This window comes from Crinia signifera, chromosome 7, assembly GCF_055691185.1.
Source record: "Crinia signifera chromosome 7, ASM5569118v1, whole genome shotgun sequence".
Classification (NCBI taxonomy): Eukaryota; Metazoa; Chordata; class Amphibia; order Anura; family Myobatrachidae; genus Crinia; species Crinia signifera.
The window spans coordinates 145685746-145706003 of NC_139223.1; the positions used below are offsets into that span (position 1 = coordinate 145685746).

The following is a 20258-nucleotide window of genomic DNA, read 5'->3' on the forward strand; positions in this document are numbered from 1 at the left end:
TAATGCCACACACCGTAATGCCCACTACACATAATGCCACACACCGTAATGCCCATTACACATAAAGCCATCGTTGTAATGCTAATTAAACATAATGCCACACACCGTAATGCCCACTACACATAAGGCCAACACCGTAATGCCCATTACACATAATGTCACACACCGTAATGCCAATTACACATAATGCCCATTACACATAAAGCCATCACTGTAATGCTAATTAAACATAATACCACACACCGTAATGCCCACTACACATAATGCCAACACGTAATGCCCATTACACATAAAGCCATCACTGTAATGCTAATTAAACATAATGCCACACACCGTAATGCCCACTACACATAATGCCAACACAGTAATGCTCATTACACATAATGCTAACACCGTAATGCCCATTACACATAATGCCAACACCCTAATGCCCATTACACATAATGTCAACACCCTAATGCCCATAAAACATAATGCCACATGCTATAAAGCCCATTACACATAATGCCAATACCGTAAGGCCCATTACACATAATAATGGCAATTACATATTATACCATATAACTGCTGCTTACCTACATGTTCATTGTCAGAAGTATATGACTTGTTGCCAGGGGTTACATGCTTCTTGGCAGGTGTTTCCATGGGGATTTTTTGGCAGGGGGCGGCCAGGGTACATGCTCATCGCCAAGGGGTTCTATTTAAATAGCGCGCCAGCGCTACCCGAATCCGCACTTCCGGGTAGCGCTGGCCGCACTGTTGTCTTCTGACAGACACTAGAGGTATGGCAGTACCTCTAGTGTCGGTCTCCTATAAGGCGGCGGCCATTTTTGGAGAGGCCATCGCCTTACATTTCTGCGACTAGGAGGAAGCCGGGGATGCTGGAGTGCAACACGGAGGTGGCGGGCGGCTGCAGAGGTGACGGCTGGGTTGCGGCAGCGTGTGCAAGATGCACACAGCGGCCCAGCCTGCACCTAGTCACACCGGCCTGGGGGGCATGTGCCACCCTGCCCCCCGGCCCAGCCCACCCCTGGTGGGCTAGGTGACATGAGGAAGATTGCTAGACTATTGAGGGAGAGAGGGAGATTGCTTTTATTTCAGGGAGTCTCCTGCAGAATGCAGGAGGGTAGGCAACTATGCTTTAGGCTCTGCCAGCATTGGGTGTCTTTTTTTCTGAAAATGGAGATTATGCTTATTATTTATTATGCAACACTTGTATATCTGTCTCTGAATCTCTATATGAAGTGCTTAAATGTAGCAGCCGCAGCTTTTTACCAAGTTCTGTTGTGCTCTGTATGCAGACTCAGTATATGTGTCACACACACTATGCAAATGCTCCATATCAAATCACAGCCAAACCTGTGCAGTCTAGTTGCATTTTCTTGTAACAAAGATGTATTTCTGTTAAAAGAATCACATATGATGCTAGCAAAGTTGCATGGGACCTGGTGGCTTACTTAAACAAAGCCTCTCAGGATCTCTGGCATTTTGAGGCTAGGGTCCTGATTCTGGTTCACTTACAAGAGCAAATTCTTTCTCTGATGGGGAAAACCATGTGCACTGCAGGTGGGGCATATTTAACATGTGCAGAGAGAGTTAGATCCCATGGTAATGCCCCAGTGATGCAGGTGCAGGGGACGGGCAGCTAACATCACCGGATGTTAGATGCCTGCCCTGTCCTCACACATGGTGCTCGTAAATCTGAGAACCCACAGTGTTGTCTCAGATCTGAGAGCGCTAGAGAAAGCATTCCATTATCGCCGACCATTGAATTATTTTTTTACCTGTTAGTAAATAAAAGTCAGTCTAGACTAACTTTTATCCTGGATGGAGATGACCGAAAATTGGGTGGGCACTTACGTCATGTGACTCGCATGCGCACAACCTCACCATTGAAAAAGAGGTCCAATTTTGGCTCCGTCTGAGCCTAGCTGAATCAGACCCTTTATCCCTGACTTGTTTGGAAGGACCCTTTGTTCTATCTATTGGTCAGGTAGCAGTAATTCACCAACTCAGCTGCCAGCAGCTATAATAACATTAAAAAAGGTGGGTCACAGGTCTCCAAAACACCTTTGTGACAGTTGCACACAAGGCTTAGTAATTTCCACATCCACACAGTCTAGGATAACACTCTCGATTTTGGAAAGGTGGGCAGCCCTCCCAGATACTGGCGGGCCCCCCACATCTCCCCCACTGCAGGGTTCATTTCCCGTGATTCGTGGCTTTTCGGGGGAGGTGGTGGGGCTAAAGATCGCGTCATTTAGCCCCACTCCCTCCTCGAAGACCTGTGAATTGCGGGATTTGCCTAATGGGGGGCGGGGCTTGATGACATCTACATCAGGCCCCACCCCCGAAGTGCTGCTGACAGTCTCTTCTCCGGGCCGCTCCCGGAGAGGAGACTTTAAAAGTAGGCAACCCTGATTTATAACAGTGTATTATTTATATCTCCAATTGCACAGGTTCCGAAACACAGACATCCATGCGGTTTTGTTTTCACATGTGATATGTTCATCTACAATATGGGGTGCCTATATTACTCTTCTATTTTAGCTACAAATTGGCACTACATATGATACATTGTGAGATGGGATTGGCCTAGATACTTCATACCTTGAGAACGATGCTTATTAGAGACCTACCTGCATAATGTGATGTGCCTTATCTAAAGTAGGAAAAAATGTAGGCATCTCAATATATATTTGGCATAATTACCGAAAGACAAAAGACCTTGCATTCTATAGGTCCTGTGGGACAATGTGGCTCTTCCTGCTGAGTTTAGCATATTAAATGTACTGACAATCTGCTCTGGACTTCCATAGTTCATTATTATTCCAATAAAGCTTCTTATTTCTGTGTGGACAGACCAGTACATCAAAGAAACTAACAAGGGCCTGTGAATGTAAATTTACATTTAACTTCCTGTACTAAGATTCTTCTGAATGTAATTAACCATCCCAATATCACCCCCCACAACAGAGTAACCCTAAGTTCCTCCCCTGTGCCTAAACCTAACCCTCCCTTCACCGGCCTAATGCTGACCTGCCCTGCATACTTCTGATTGGGATGTTGGAAGTAGGGATTCTGATGTCGATATCCTCAATAAATGTTGGGATCCCAGCATTGGTCTTCTGCTCGCTAGTTGGGATGCCGGTGTCGGTACTTTTACTGCAATGAATCCCATTCACTGAGATGCTAGCCGCATCCTATGTATACACCAGCAGAAAGTATTGCTGTAGAAACACCAGGTAGATAGACTTACAGTTTACCCATTTTACACTGATTCGAAGTGCTGGATTATTTCTGGATCAACCGGAAAATACACAGCACAGAGAAGGAAATGAAAGCTATAGTTTATTACATGTGTTTATTGTTACACCTTAATTGCCTTACTAATTCATAAGTTAGATACAGCCAAACTGACATGATAGGCAAGGGTACCTTGAGAGAGCTATGGGTTATTTCGAGAGATGTATTTGCTCAGTTTCCTAGAAACCAAGCCCACCTGAACTTCTGATTTTCACTGGATTCAAACATGGTCATGTGCCTCCATTCTCAAAAACCCTCTCTTGTCCCTTTCTCTCTATTATATTACTGCTAAATCTTTCTTTACTTCCACCACTAATACAAGCCAGAGGATTATCTATACCGGAAATACCACATTTCTTTCCCCCACATTGAACCTCTACAATCTGGCTTTCACACCATCAACATCATAGAGATGTCACTTATCTATTCATCCTTTTTGACTTCTCAACAGCCTTTGACATTAATCCTTTTTGACCTTTTAGCAGCCTTTGATATTGTGGTCGAGCCTCATATTCTCTGTTCCTTCATGTACATGTTTTTAGACGTAGAATCCTTTCTTGGTCATCATCCTATCCCTCCAACCAATTCTCCTCTGTCATAACATCTACCTCCTCCATATACCGACTCCAGCTTCCATCAGTGGTGCCTCAGGTCCATTCTCCCCCCAAACCCCATTTACTTAGAACTATGCACTTCATCACTTGATAACCTTATCAGCTTCTGATTTACCTTACCATCTTTATGCTGATGATACCCATCACTGTTCATCCTTCCCAATCTTTCTTATTTTCACCATCTGTTCCTAGATGTCAATGCATCCAGCTTTTGCAATTGCAATCATACTGCAATAAACTTGCATCTTTAATTATAGTCCAATGCTAGTGAGGCAAAAATAAGCATAAACACCTCAATGAGCATGTTCTTGGACTGGTCCGTGACCTTGCCATTAGTCTAATATATACATACAGTACAAACATATATCCAATTTCTCTCTAAAGGTGCACTCACCAGGGTCCTAGTAGGTTAAAAATCCATTTTATTGATCCATAACATTAAAAAACGACATTTCGGCTGCCAAGCACAGCCTTCTTCAGGACATGACCATTCCACTGAGAAGACAAAGGCACTTGCCCTGAAGAAGGCTACACTTGGCAGCCGAAACATAGATTTTTAATGATCTTTATTATATACAAGGCTGAATATCTAGATCACTGTTTCCCAACTCCAGTGCTTAGATATCCGTGATGGTGCATGTTTTCCATGTCTCCTCAAATAATTACAAGTGAAATAATTAGTACCATATCTGTATTTTGTAAAGTGTGTCAGTCAGTAAAGAATACACTTGTGCTCCAATGGAGAAAGTTGGAAAACTTGCACTGTTCTAAATTAAAGCCTAAAGCCATTATATACCATACTTACCAACTTTAATTTCATATATCAAATTAATCAGCATAGTCTACTTCTGTGCCCTAGTCACATTGCATTGCAGCTAAGATGCAATTTCTGCAAAAAAGACACAGAACGCCATTAGAGGATTCTCGAGTGACCTAGCGTGCCAAGGGGGCTGCTTGGCATGACTGCAGCAAGGATGTATGAGGACATATACTTATAACTTGCCCCATTAAATGATACTTTCATCATCGTTTGACTTCCAGTTCACACCTCCAAATGCCCACTTCCTGTTAATCAATCCGCAACAAAGTTCTCAGTGCAAGTGGGATCGCATTGGCACCCCCACACTAGTTCATTATGATCATTATGATGAGTTTGCATGAAAATCTCCCATAGACACTAAATTATATATCATTTGTACCAGTGATGAACAATAGAGATGTCACTAAGTGCATCAGATTGTGTGTTCAGCTGCTACGTCTGTGAATTCTGTAATGCCTATGTGTACGGGCAACTCACCAATTGACCCATATGTCTACTCATTACTTGCCAACAATGACATCACAACCAATTCCTGTGTCCAGGCATATTAGATGGTGAAATTGGTACAGATGTGTCCATTTTCAGCTTTATCGCAATGGGTACATGTATCGCAGCGCTTCTATGGAATGCCAGGCTGCATGCGCATGCTCCATTCATTGCGAATGGATGACAGGAGCTACTGCCAACAGTAGATCTGCCATCACCAATGGCGTTTCCTACATGTATAAAGTAGAGCAAATTAGATAAAATTACGGGAAAAAAACAAAAAGATCAACCCCTGCTTAAAAATATGCTGCATACAAAATTATTTTTGCAGGTTTTTGGTACCACCGATTTTCATGATTTTAAAGCTCTTATTAGCTCTATTTTAAATGCATACTTGCCTACCTGACCCTCTCCATGCGGGAGAAAATGCTCTGCTCCTGGGCTGCCCTGGTAATGTATGATTGCCATCACCTGTGGGGAGCTAGGTAAAGGTGTTTCAACACAGGTGATGGCAATCATTCATTACCAGGGAAGTCCAGGAGCAGAGCATTTTCTCCCGCATGGAGAGGGTCAGGTAGGCAAGTATGTATAAATGTCATGTGCAACACATCATTTTATAGAGAGGCTTTGTACAAGCTTGTAAGACGGACCCGTTATGACTGAAAGGTGTGTTTGTGTGTGTGTGTGTGTGTGTGTGTGTGTGTGTGTGTGCTTCTCAAGCATGGTCTGATTGTAATTTTTTTTTTGAACATAAAGTTACTGAGCAGTGAGTGAGGTCTATTAACATATGCATGAAGGCAGCTGCTGCAGGGCGTTGGAACCTGTGAATCTGTGCGACAGCACTGGAAATGCTATTTGGAGCAAATATTCTGTTCTAGAACTGCATTCTTATATAAAAATTTATCAAAATGCACAACTGTAGAAAATAGGGTTGGAAATTAACTAAGCAATCTGGGAATGTTAAATTACTGTGAATTTAAAGGAAAACACATAGAAGACATGCTATCAGGAAGCAGTACGTTATGCTTATAGGGTATATTAATGTGCTGTATACAACTCGTTATATTTTTGGCAATCTGCAGTGCATGCTGGGACTCAAAGTTATACAGCAGTGCCATAAAATTCCAAGGGTACTGCCAAGTGTGCCATATAATTCCAGGGGTGCTGCTAAGTGTGTTGTATCAGTCCAGGGGTGCTACTTAGAGTGCTGTGTCACTCTAGGGGTGCAGTTAAGTGTGCTGTATCAAACCAGGGGTGCTACTAAGTGTGCCATATAATTCCAGGGGTACTGCCCTGTGTGCCGTATCAGTCCAGGGGTTATGCTAAGTGTGCAGAATCAGTCCAGGGATGCTGCTAAACCTGTCATATTATTCCAGGGGTCAGTGCCAGACTAAGCCTTCGGGGGGCCCGGGGCACTTTAGACAGGGGGGCCCCCTTGCACTTGTCATTACTGGCCGCAAACTGCATGGGGGAATATTACACTGTCAAATCACAGAGTAAAGGCAGTATAAACTTGGTCAGTGGGTAACTGCAGGGGATATATATATATATATATATATATATATATATATACATACACACACACACGCACACATACACATACATATATACCACATGAAAAGCCTGTGTTATATTTATATCTATACAGTCTCTGTCTGTGTATTCCTGTAGCCCTCCATCTATTTATTTATCTATACATTTTTGTCTATGCATTTCTCTAGCTATATATCTATCTATCCATCCATCTATCCATCTATCTATCTCTATTATCTATACATTTCTCTATAGCTATATATTTCTCTGTATATTTCTGCATCTATCATACATTTCTCTCTCTATATATTTTTTTCGATCTGTATCAGTGGTTCCCAATTTTTTTGAATCATGGCACCCCTACAGTATAAGAATATATTTTCACGGCACCCCTAGGCCGAGAGTTTGTTACTGAGAATTTCTGAAAAAAATATAAAATTTAAATATGTTGTGATTAAATTGTATCCGTCGGTCCAGTTATGTGGTGAAGAAAATAATTTGCTTCTGATTACCCACATAATTTATAATTAGAAGCCACAAGCACTGATTTTGCCTATTTCAATATATCACTATAAATAATTTAAATTGTTTCTGGACCACCAACCTGAGGCACCCCTGCAAGTACTCCGAGGCACCCCAGGGAGCCTTGGAGCACAGTTTGGGAACCATTGATATGTATGCATTTCTCTCTCAGGGGCACCTCTTTGCCCCCTGACACTTGGTGCAGCACAGTATACCTTTCAACGTGCCGAAGGTGTGTGCATTGGTAATGGAAGTGTGTGGCCTCATTTTTTTATGAGCCAGGTTATTGTACTTGCTTCAAAGAAAATATCATTGGACGGATTTGGTTGTACGTTTCCAAATTTATTTTAGCAAACCAAAACTAATGGCTTCTGTAAATTCTGAAATAAAAGGTGATTCCGCCTCAAAAGTATGTAGCAGTGTTGTAACTGGGGTAGGCAATGAGACTGGAACGGCTGTGGAACTACTCATGCCAGCATGCCCTGACAAAGTTTTAGCGCTAGGGCAGGTGTTGAAATCGGTCTCACACTGGGGCATAAAGGGCCCACATAGGGAATACAATCATAGGGCCTACTAGTAATCCCCCTCCACCACCACTAATTGGTAAATCCTGCATTAATGAAGTGTATACAATATGCATACCTCCCAAGAGTCACGTATTGTAAATTGGGACCAGCCACACAGAAGGTGTGGCTGGTCCAAAAAGAGGTGGAGCTTTAGTGCCGGCAGGCATGGTCTCTGACATAGGGGCGTGGCCAAGTGCCCAATGCCCATTTTTGTCATTCGAGAGGTATTAGTTGAGGAATGAGTGTAATTAGCGTGATAAGTTAATATAAGGCACATGAAAGGGGCAAAGTGAGTGGCAGTAAGACTAATTATTTTTGATGGTTATTTAGTCAGTCACAATTTGTATTCAAGTAAGTTGATCCAAAAAGTACTAATTTGATGCAGTGCTGGATTTAATCCTGTAGAGGCCCCTAGACAGTCAAAATTTAGGGGCCCCTTCACAAACTATCTTTGAATAAGTGTTGAAATCTCGGTCCCCTTTCAAATGATCTCCTAATACATTTTTTATTTTACCAACCAATAGTCTACAAATTTGGAATTGTAATGTGCATCTGATGTCTATGGTTTATGTACTTTATGTTGTTAATGGGTACATTACATTATTCAGTGTTTTCTCTATAAAGTCTTAAATGTAATGTTTTCATTCTTTGAGTTGATTAATTTTTTTTCTACCATTTGGATACAATTTAAGAAAACTTAATTCCAATTTACTTTTAAGAAAGTGTGTTTGACCAACAGATGCAACCTTAGTTCTTACTGGTCTTACATAAATTGACATTGCATTTACTTATCTTTTCAGAATTCCATCATGAAGGGGGCTAAGCAGTAAATAAAAGGTGCAGGATGAAAAGATGGCGCAGGCACGACTTGTACCACCAGGACCCGACAGCTTACGCTACTTTACCAGGGAGTCTCTTACTGCTATCGAGAAGCGCATTGCAGAGGAAAAAGCAAAGAAACCAAAACAAGACCACAACAATGACGATGATGAGAATGGCCCTAAGCCAAGCAGTGACTTGGAAGCGGGGAAAAGTTTGCCATTTATATACGGTGATATACCTGCAGGAATGGTGTCAGAACCAATGGAGGACCTAGATCCTTATTATATGACTCAAAAAGTAAGTCCTCCTTTTCAGGATGAAGTTTCAGACATTTACTGTATTGAAGAGAATTCCGCAGGGTATGAACGGTGGCACATAATGGGGCTTCTACTGAGTGGCAAACAAAGTGGCTGTAGCTGAGCACAGTTGTAGAAGCCTGGTTTACTACCTTATATTAATGCAAGTATCTGTGCAACTAATGCATGCAATGTGCATGCGGAAAACTCATGTCTCCCATGGATTTTACAGTACCACCACAGTCATTAATATCTACGATTGCAACAGCCCTGTGCTAGGTATAAGAGATCTGTCAGAGACTGTCGGAGACAGGGTTCCCTACCACATACATGCAACTCAGAGAATAACAGAATCCCAAAGCTGGTTATGTTTGACCAGCAAATGCCAACATGGCTAATGGTTCTTCTAGGGGTAAATTTACTAAGATGGGAGTTCTATTAAAGATGGGATGTAGCAACCAATCAGATTGTACTTCTTACTTATTTTGGTACCTTCTTGAAGATAATAGAAATAATCTGTATGGTTGACATTGGCAACATCCCAACTTCAATAGAACTTCCATCTTAGTAAATGTATCCCATAGAGCCCCGTTGCACAATACTAACTTCGTTATAAAAGTCCATAATGCTAAATAATCATCCTATCCATTGCTGTGTCGCTATCTTCGTTTAAAGATCTCTGAGAGAATAAACACAATTCGTTGATATATTTTTTGCTTGCCAAATGCTTTGTGTGACCCTATTGATAATAAGGCCAGCCAAGCTTATCATTGCCTGTTGCTAGTTTCAACTTTGACAGGGGAACCACATTCTGTTTACCTTGGAGCCAATCTGTGCTTAGATCAGATGGTAATTGTGCAATAATCGGGCCCATCAGGTGGTTTACTGCTGCTTGGTCTGATAATCTTAGAGGGCCTGATTCAGAGGTGCACATAGCGGTGATGTTGATCACTGGCGAATAATGTTTCTGTATGTCAGCTTTGAACTAATTACAACCCTAAAACCCAGAAGATTAGATTAGATTAGATTCAACTTTATTGTCATCACCCTAAACATTAGGGCAACAAAATTCAAGTTTTGCATACATCCAAAATACAGTAAACACAATAAAACCTAGATCAGGTTAACCCTCCTTCCTAACCTATATGGCCATAGAAAAAAACTGTTCCTCATCCTCTTGGTCCTACTCCTAATACACCTAAAACGCCTACCTGAAGGCAATAACACAAACTGTCCGTTTGCCGGATGAGTCCTATCCTTTAGGATACTATGCACCCTACGTAAACATCGCTTCCTCTAGATATCATTAGCGGCTGGAAGAGAAGTACCTATTATCCGTTGTGCCAATGTAATTACCCTCTGAAATGACTTCCGCTCCACAGACATACAATTCCCATACCAAACCGAGATACAATTCGTCACAATGCTTTCAATTGCACAGCGATGAAAGTTTAGCAGTATACGCAACGGCAATTGTTGTCTATTTAGTATCCTAAGAAAATAAAGGTGTTGATGAGCCTTCTTTATAAGACACTTAATATTTATGGACCATGCCAGGTCCTCAGAGATATAGGTACCTAGAAATTTAAAACTAGGGACACAATCAACATTTGTCCAACTGATCTGTACTTCATCTTACTAGCATTAAGAAAGAGAATGTTGGCACTACACCATTCAGCCAAGTGCTGTATCTCTTCCCTATATGCCATCTCATCATTATTATTAATGAGGCCTATCACCATTGTATCATCGGCAAACTTGATAATAATATTAGAATTGTGAACCGGTTTGCAATCAGATGTAAAAATAGAATAAAGGAACGGGCTCAACATCGGCCTAGAGCTTTTTGGCATCAGGATAATGGTAGTACTCTTAAAACATGCAGGAACAGTTTACTCAGACAGGGACAGATTAAAAATGTCCGTAAATATCGCCGACCATAGAATGATTTTGCAAGCTTTTGCAGGCCTCTGTGGTGTCTTAGGTCTGCGGGCACACTGTACACGGGCAGACAGCTTACATCCGCTGACGTTAGCTGCCTGCCCCCCACACCTACGCCTTGGGTGCATTGAAATATGAACGCCCTCCATTTTTCATGGAAACTCCCATGAAATGCTGGGCATTCCCATGTGCGCGACCCCTCACCCACGCATGCACTGCTAGACGGGAACGAGATGGCAAACAAGCAGTTTGGCATGCCTGCTTGCACCAAGTGTTTGCACATGCATGCACAGACGCTAAACATCATGAACGCATGGGGAAGCAATGAAATCAGAATAATCCTCAAAGGGGGAAATTTAATGAGATGTGTATTTTACTTCACATGTGATGTTGCTATGGGCAATAAATCAGATCCTCTCTACTATCTTCTAGAGCAGGCATGTCCAAACTGCGGCTCTCTACCTAGTGTGACCAACTTTAATTCGGGACACATATTAATTACACAGGTTCTGTGGCTGGCTTTCACCTGGTTTTAAACTGCCACACCTCAAGACTCTATTTCACCTGGTTTTAAACTGCCACGGAACCTGTGTAATTAATATGTGTCCCGGATTAAAGGGATGAGTTGGTCACCCTATCTCTACCTGTTGCCATAATTTTAGCATTCCCTAAGAGCATAACTGTGGCAAGGCATGATGGGACTTGTCGTTTCACAACAGCTGGAGGGCCATAGTTTGGACACATCTGTTCTAGAGGTTGCTAAATAAATAAGAAGTAGATTCTGATTGGTTGCCCATATTAACATCACATGTGAAGTAAAATACACATCACATGTGTAAATTACATGTCTTAGTAAAATCTCATGTTTAAGGACATTTCAAGGTCCGAAATATCATCATATAAAATGAATTGGTCTTGGAATGGTCCCTTTTACTCCTCGGTGACTTGCAATGTCCATGTAGAATACACTGTAGTCTGTACATTTCTACGTGTGTCTATACCTTGTGTTATTGTATTATTGCGGTGAAACTACCAGTGAACACTAAACTGTTATGCAATGGATTTTTTATTCCTATATTGCCAATTGTTTGGTCACTTGAAGGTTTATGGTTTAACTATGATAAACTCTTTACAGTATATTAAATTATGTAACTGCAAGAGTTTCACAGTGAACAAACCATAATAATTTAGGTGCCCTCCAGCCACAAACAAGTCTCATTTACACAATTACCTTGGTCAACATGTGTCCATAATTGATCATTAATCTTGTTGACCTTTCCATCAGCAATTGACTTAATTGGGACTCGCTGTGACTCTGTAATCATTATATAGCTCAATGACGAGCATGTTAGCAGCACAGTACATGCTCGGCCAGTTTCATAGAAAGCCAAAGAACAATCTGCTGTTACACAATCTCTGTTTATGTGCCTGCAAATTATGCCAAAATCCGCAAATGCCTACCAAAGTTCATGTCATGAATATAGTCGTGACTGGAGAGTCGGGAAAATTCAAATCTATTGCATAATTCCACTCCGTTGTGACGGTTTGCCAAAAGTTGTTGTTAAAGGAGCTGTCCAATGTTCTGTTTAATGCTCACAGATTTCTATTAAGATGATTTTTAAACATTGCGGAAGCCTTTGTGGGGGGGGGGGGATTTGCAGATAATGCACGAAATGCAATGTATGTTACATGAAGGGAATGCTGAGCAGGTTTTATGTTCATGTATATTTTACATGGTTTTTAACACAATGCATTAATAACCTTAATGCAGGGGACTCCTTCAGTTATCATCTCCAGCATTGCTCCTGAAATAAAGATTCTTATTAGTATCCAAATGTAGATTTGATATCTGCAGAAACACTGGACTTCCAGATATGACCAAGTGGGTTGGGATCATTTGGTCTATTGCATTATGGTAGAAAGTCATTAGGTCGAATCCATTAGGTCGACATGCTAAAAGGTCGACATGATTCTAGGTCGACATGGGAAAAGGTCGACATGATTCTAGGTCGAAAGGTCATTAGTTCGACAGGTCATTAGTTCGACAAGGTCATTAGTTCGACATTGTCTATGTCGACATTCACAAGGTCGACATGGGGGTTTTTCACTGTTTTTTTACCTGAATGTCAACACAGTCGACATGGACACAGTTTAAAGTGCACTGCATCCCCTCGCATCGCTCGCTGCGCTCGCGATGCGTCGGGCACGGTGCCTCGCTACGCTCGGCACACTATTTTATTCTCCCACCACGCCCTAGTGGATGGTAGGGCATGAAATACCACCTGTCGGCACATGTTGGCTCAAAAAACAGTGAAAAACTCCATGTCGACCTTGTGAATGTCGACATAGACAATGTCGAACTAATGACCTTGTCGAACTAATGACCTGTCGAACTAATGACCTTTCGAGCTAGAATCATGTCGACCTTTTCCCATGTCGACCTAGAGTCATGTCGACCTTTTAGCACGTCGACCTAATGGATTCGACCTAATGACTTTCTACCATAATGCAGTAGACCAAATGACCGCATCCCGACCAAGTCAGAGTTTAATGGCTGGAGCATGTTCACATGGGAATCTCTGCATGTGTCAGTTCAGAAGAACAAATACCCATTGACAGAGGGCGCTGATAATGTTTTGAAAGAGAAACTGGGTCACCAATATGACCTGAAATTTGTCCTCAGCATACAATCTACTCCAGTGGTTCTCAAACTCGTCCTTAGGATCCCACACAGTTCACGTTTTCCAGGTCACCCGGCAGGTGCACAGTTGTATTCATTACTCACTGACACATTTCAAAAGATCCACAGTTGGAGCTAATAATTTCATGCACTGTGTGGGGTCCTGAGGACCAACTTTCATACCTTCAAACCTGACCCTCTCTAGGAAGGACACGTTGCTCTCTTTCTGGACTTTCCTCTGAATGTATGACTGCCAGAAATACAGGTATAAGGATGAAACTGTGATGTGGATCACAAATTAGTTATATATATATATATATATATATATATATATATATATATATATATATATATATATATACACAAAAGCAAAATGTCAATAGGGTTAAACATCCTGGCAACTGATGTGTGACCTTGTGTGTGCATAATAATTATCACTCAACTTATCTTAACTTAAACCTGAAATAATGACTTGGAGACTTAGGTTTGGCAGAAAGTGTTAGCTGTATTTATTAAATAACTTTAAATTAATTTACTGATTAATGTAATTAATGGTGGGCAAGAAAGAACAGCTATTATTCAAGCGCCACCCATAACTATCTTACCTAGTCAACAAATATCCTAACAACAAGCGATAACCGCTCAGCCTTCTACATTGACTGCCCACCAGTCCGGGTGGTGTCACTGTCCCCGACCAGGCGATCCAGCGAAGGCCATTAGTCAACGAAGGTGAGCGCACCAAAAAAAACCTATATACAACGAATCATCCTTTAACGAAGACCTTAAATCAATTAACCTGGCGTTCTTTCCAGCCAAACAGCCAATGCAAGAAACATCCACCCATCAGCCAAAAAAGTTTCTTTCTGAAACTCATATCCTCAGCTAACTTTGCCATCCCTGCATCCTTATTGGATGCTGAGTCACATGCTTCACTAAGGTCATCACAGCCTCGAATGTTTAACCCACTACATACCTATATCAGTCATTCTGTTATTTTTACATATAGATCGATGAATCGATAAAACTATTTCAGTTTAACTTCTCAAAGTTACTTCCCCTGATGGTATTATCCAGGATGTCTTACTGTAGTGATATTTATCTATCCTGGATATGGTGATTGATTTGTGCTGGTGTCTATAATTAGAATGTGGACACCGCTAATATGAAACAAAGCGAATTGCGGTGAGCGTGTCTCAACCACTGCCGCAGGTCCGACCCGTTAACGTCAACGTGGTCGGACGACATTCCGATTTGTGGAGGGTCCCACTATGTGTAGAGGGGCAACAGTGATGTGAAGCTCTCACCTCCAATGCGCGGGCGCACTTGATGGTACCAAATAGCGCTATGCTGCAGGTACTCTGCTGTAAGTGCCAGTCCGTGAGAAAGTGCAGCTCCACTTCAGAGCTCTGACCTTGAGAAAGCCCCATTAAGGGCAAAGATTAGTCTATGTTGTCTATATTCTGATTTGCAAAGGTGCTATTTGGGGTCTTAATACAAATCCAGATGGCAGCGACATTTGCATATTTTTGTACAGCTGCTGTATACAAATTTTCAGGCATTTTGGGCCCATGGTGGGTCATACAGATTGCAAATATCTGTGCATATAGGGCCTGATTCAGGTTTGTGAGCAAAGGAACAAGCACACAACTGGGCAAAACCATGTTGCACTGCAGGTGGGTAGATGTAACAAGTGCAGAGAGATTTAGAGCAGGCCATGGCACTTTCTCTCTATTCACTTTATCTCTCTACATGGCTTAGTACATAGAACCCTTAGTAACTGTCACTATAGGGCAGGCATGTTCAAACTATGGCCCTCCATTTGTTGTGAAACTACACATCCCAGCATGCCTTGCAATAGATTTAGCATTTTCTAATAGCAAAACTGTTGCAAGGCATGATGGGACTTGTAGTTTCACAACAGCTGGAGGGCCATAGTTTGGACATGCCTGCTATAGGGGATCTATGTTAGCAATAAATAATACCTCCTATTACTAATTATTGGCACAGGGGCCAGATTCTCCGGAGCAAATAAAAGTAAACATAGAGGAACACTTTTCTCATGGAAATGGTGCAATGCTATAAGTGTGCCAAGGATTTATATTTTGCATGCTAATAAATACAGAAGAGACAAAAGCCGAAACTGCGCATGGGCTTGACTTAATTAATCAATAAAGACATTTAATAATTAAGAAAAATAAAACATAAAACCCTTTCATATGAGGCTTTCTTTTACAGCTATATATATATAAAAAAAAGGGAAATACAAAATAAAAATAGAAACACAGAGTATAAACAAAATAAATACATGAATAATTCATAATACCATATTGCACAGCAACAAATATCGATGGAATTAGATGATATTGAATGTTGGTAATCACATGGGCAAACAGTGGCTTATTCTGATTTGTCCATATCAGTTATTATTAAGGTACCGTCCTGTGTCGCCGTGCATTTGGCTATTAGTTGTTAGTAATTGATAGTCCCTTTTAGATTATGTTAGTAGCTGTATAAAGCAGGATTAATATGGATATTTTCCAGTGGTCAGATGTATAATTAGACTGACAGATATAAGCATCCAATTATTATGTCTGGCCAGACAGTAGTAAAAAATACCTTCCAGGTTACCATGGTTTGCGGCATCTCATGCCTCCCAGTTGCTGGTGCTGATTAACCTGAAGTGCAACTTTATCCAGAGTGGGCGTTGAGAGTAATTGCTATGTCCACTGTAGGTATAGATGAAAAGGTCTTTCCTGCGCAAAGCTGAGTAATGGTTGAAACCACTCATGTGTTTTCTCGCTTAACATTTACAATTAATTTTGGGGCAGCACGGATGGTGTAATGGTTAGCATTACTGCCTCACAGGACTGAAGTCATGGGTTTGATTCCCACCATGGCCCTAACTGTGCAGTTTGTATATTCTCCCCATGCTTGCGTGGGTTTCCTCCGGGTACTCCAGTTTCCTCCCACAGTCCAATAATATACTGCTCGGTTAATTGGCTCCCAACAAAATTAACCCTAGAATGTTTGTGTGTGTGCGTGTAAGGAATATAGATTGTAAGCTCTACTGGGGCAGGGACTTATGTGAATGTTCAAATATTCTCCGCTGCGGAATATGTGTGCACTATATAAATACTGTAACTGGTAATAATAAATAAATTAATCTAGGGCTAACCCTTTCCCAACTTCAAATTGGTTTTGCCAGGTTGTACATTGCGCCATTATTTGCTCCTGTTTTCCATTTGATCCTCATATTGCATCAGCCACAGAATGTTCAGAATTTTTGTTGTTGCTTTTCACTAATCGCTTATTTCTCTTTTATTTTACAGACTTTTATAGTATTGAACAGAGGGAAGGCAATCTTCCGCTTCAGTGCCACGTCTGCCTTGTACATTTTAACTCCTTTCAACCCTCTTAGAAAAGTAGCTATTAAGGTTTTGGTACATTCATATCCTTTACAATAATTACAAAATAATGTTTCAGTATGAATTCAGTTTTGTATCAAGCGTTTCACATATACTGATGTTTGCTTATTCGTCTTGCTTAAGATTAGTGAAAGATATAAATCATTCAGGAAGAGGTGCTCGGGGTCTGAAGTTAATATCCGCTAAGCCGTTTGTTTGTTACCAGGTGAGAGGTGGGAAAGACTGTTCTCGACCATCTACTAGAATCTCTCCGCACACTTGGAAGTAACTCTGTCATGCAATGTAATGTAACTAATGAACCAAGTCAGTAGTGATGCTGCTGCTGCTGCTGCTGGAAGAGTCAGATGTTTGGGTCAGCTCAGGTTACTACAGTATAACATCAGGAGAGGAAGCTTTAGATCTTTTTGTCATTGTTCAAAAGGCCCTTATTTATACCCCTTTTCCACTAGCCTAAATATCCCGGGTTTTTGCATGGGAGCGCGCAAAACCTGGGATTTTAGGCAGGTGGAAATGCTCCCTATAGAAATAACCCAGGTCGGCATTTCTACCCAGGTAGCAATCAGAGTTGAACATGGGTTCAACCTGGGTCACTGTGTAGTGTAAACGGGTAACTGGGGTCGATGCGACCCAGGTCCCGTTCACTACAGTGCAAAATCCTGCGCTGGGAGATGCTCTCATCTCCCAGCTCCTCCTCAACCCCACCTCCCGATGATGTCACCCGCCCGGCATTATGCCAGGTGGGGAATCTAGTGTGAATGGGTTTACAAGCCGGGTCGCACTCAGGCTGTAGTCGGGTACAAAATCCCTGGTGCGACCCAGCTTGCAGATGGAAAAGGGGTATTAGATGCAGTCTGCAGTTTGAATGTATGGCTGCAACTTGGGGCTGTATTTTTAAAGCTGCAATGATTTAAAAGACAAAACTAGTCTATTTTTACCTAATAAACTATTGCTGCTTTAAAAAATGACAGGCTAGCTTGCAGAAATCACACCCATGCCTGCATTATGTACGCATACATAATGGAATAGGTATATATTAAATAAGTGCGCCTTATGTCGCAGAGTGCATGTGCCGGACGCGTTCTGTGTGTGTTCACACTATGGGTCTGTGACGTATTATGCAGTACGGGTATGGATCATATGGTCAACCTAAAGATGGCCGTCAGTCATTAGGTTGACACCACTAGGTCGACATACTGAAAGGTCGACAGGGGTCTAGGTCGATATGAGACAAGGTCGACAGGTCATTAGGTCGACACAAGCATTAGGTTGACATGGTGTAGGTTGAGTCAAAAGGTCGGCATGGGGTTTTTCACAGGTTTTTTACCCCGAATGTCGACAAAATCCACATGGACAAAGGTTAAAGTGCACTGCGTCTCCTCGCAAGGCTTCGGGAACGGTGCTTTGCATACTCTCAACACACTATTTTATTTTCCCACCATGCCCTAGTGGATGGTAGGGCATGAAATACCACCTGTCGGCACATGTCGGCTTAGATAAACAGTGAAAATCCCCATGTCGACCTAGAGCATGTTGGCGTAATGCTTGTGTCGACCTAATGACCTGTCAAACTTGTCCCATGTCGACCTAGACCCCTGTCGACCTTTCAGAATGTCGACCAAGTGGTGTTTTGTATGATTCATTTAAAAGGCATAGGGTGCAAGATAAGGGATGCGGTCATTTGGTTGACAGGGTCTACAGTCAAAAGGCTGACACATGAAAAGGGTTGACATGCATTAGGTCGACATGTTAAAAAGTAGACACAAAAAAAGCCGACATGCAAAGGGTCATCATGGAAAAGATCGACATGAGTTTTTTATGATTAAAAAAATAAAAATAACGACTTGTTCATAATTTACCATCGTAGTCGGCATAGAGGGACAATTAAATATTGTGCTAAGCGCATTGAGGCACCGTGCCCCAAGCATGGTGAGCAGCGAGCCTTTGCTAGGGGACGCAGCACACTTATACAGTGTCCATGTCGATGTATGTTGACCTTTTTCCATGTGAAACCTCTGACCATGTCGTCTAATAGTAGTCAACCTTTTTACTGTCGATCTAACAACCTGTACCCCAAGATAATGTAGATTAGTTGTCTCTGTTGACAACATAATGGGAGGTTACCAACTCTCAACTCTCATATCCATGTAGCTGCCAAAACTGAATATAGTTTCAAAGTGCAGATTCAACTCCTGTGATTTATATGTTGAGTAACTTGTATTAAATATAGATAAATAGTGTAAGTATCACAGAATTCTCCTCTGCAGATATGATCTGCCAAATAAAAAAAGATGTACAGGCTATGGCACAGACTCAGCGCAGAAGCTGACACGGCGGGTTATGCAAACTGACATATTCCATTGTGATGATACTTTTTTCAGGCTTTGTGCAGCAATTCATTGTACTGTAATATGAATGGCAAGTTGTCACAATGCCCAGGGGAAAGGACTATTCTGGGACCGAGTTACCGCTGGTAATGTTGTCAGGTCTATCAGAAAGGCGAATGTAAGATTCAAAAGACTTCAATTATGAAGCAATGTATAAGATATCTGTGTGGTGCGTGTGTGAATAATAAATCACATAATGGCAGATTAGTAACACAGTACATTCTGTTTAGCATAACCTGCACAGAGGTCACAGCTATTACACTACACAACTGTGAACCGCATTAACATTGGGGAAACATGCAAACACAAATACAGCAACTGAACAGTAGAACTGACCCTTTCATTTATCTTGATTTCTGATTGGTTTGGGGACGAACTCATTGCAGACTACATGTACAAGGGTCCAACATCCACAATTCTACCACTACACTCAAACAGGCAACATGCCACTTGTAGACCACAAATGCAGGGTTGCACTGGGACTTTCTAATGGTCCAGTCCCGGTGTGACCTGCCTGTGCGGTCTGTTCACATTGCATCAGCGAACCGACAATATTGCTGATTCGCTGACTTCAATGGGGGGGCGCGGTGGAGCGTCATCTGGGCCAGGAAGAAAGCAGCGCTTATAGCTGGCACTCCTCCAAGCGATGCCTCCTCCATAGTGTGAACGGGAAACGGGTCACTCGACTCGATTAACCCGTTCACACCGCAAAGCAACACGGCAACAAACAGCTAAGAACTCTTCTTTTTAACCGGTTGAAATCGCAATGTTGCTACCGGTTTGCTGTAACCGGTAACCCCTTACACATCGCACCAATTACCGGGTCAAACCGGCAAGCAAACGGGCAGGAACCCGGTAATTAG

General features: G+C 41.9%; 1 protein-coding gene across 4 annotated transcripts in view; it reads left to right on the forward strand.

Moving 5' to 3' along the window:
- Window positions 1–20258, forward strand: part of LOC146020645 (sodium channel protein type 2 subunit alpha-like) — a 233277-nt gene that overhangs the window by 97704 nt on the left and 115315 nt on the right. For all 4 annotated transcript variants that reach the window (XM_083153906.1, XM_083153905.1, XM_083153909.1 and 1 more), the window contains exons 3-4: window positions 8648–8966; window positions 16916–17033. In XM_083153906.1, the coding sequence (XP_083010032.1) occupies window positions 8700–8966; window positions 16916–17033 (385 nt within the window). In that variant the 5' untranslated portion in view covers window positions 8648–8699. The remainder of the gene's footprint in view (window positions 1–8647; window positions 8967–16915; window positions 17034–20258) is intronic.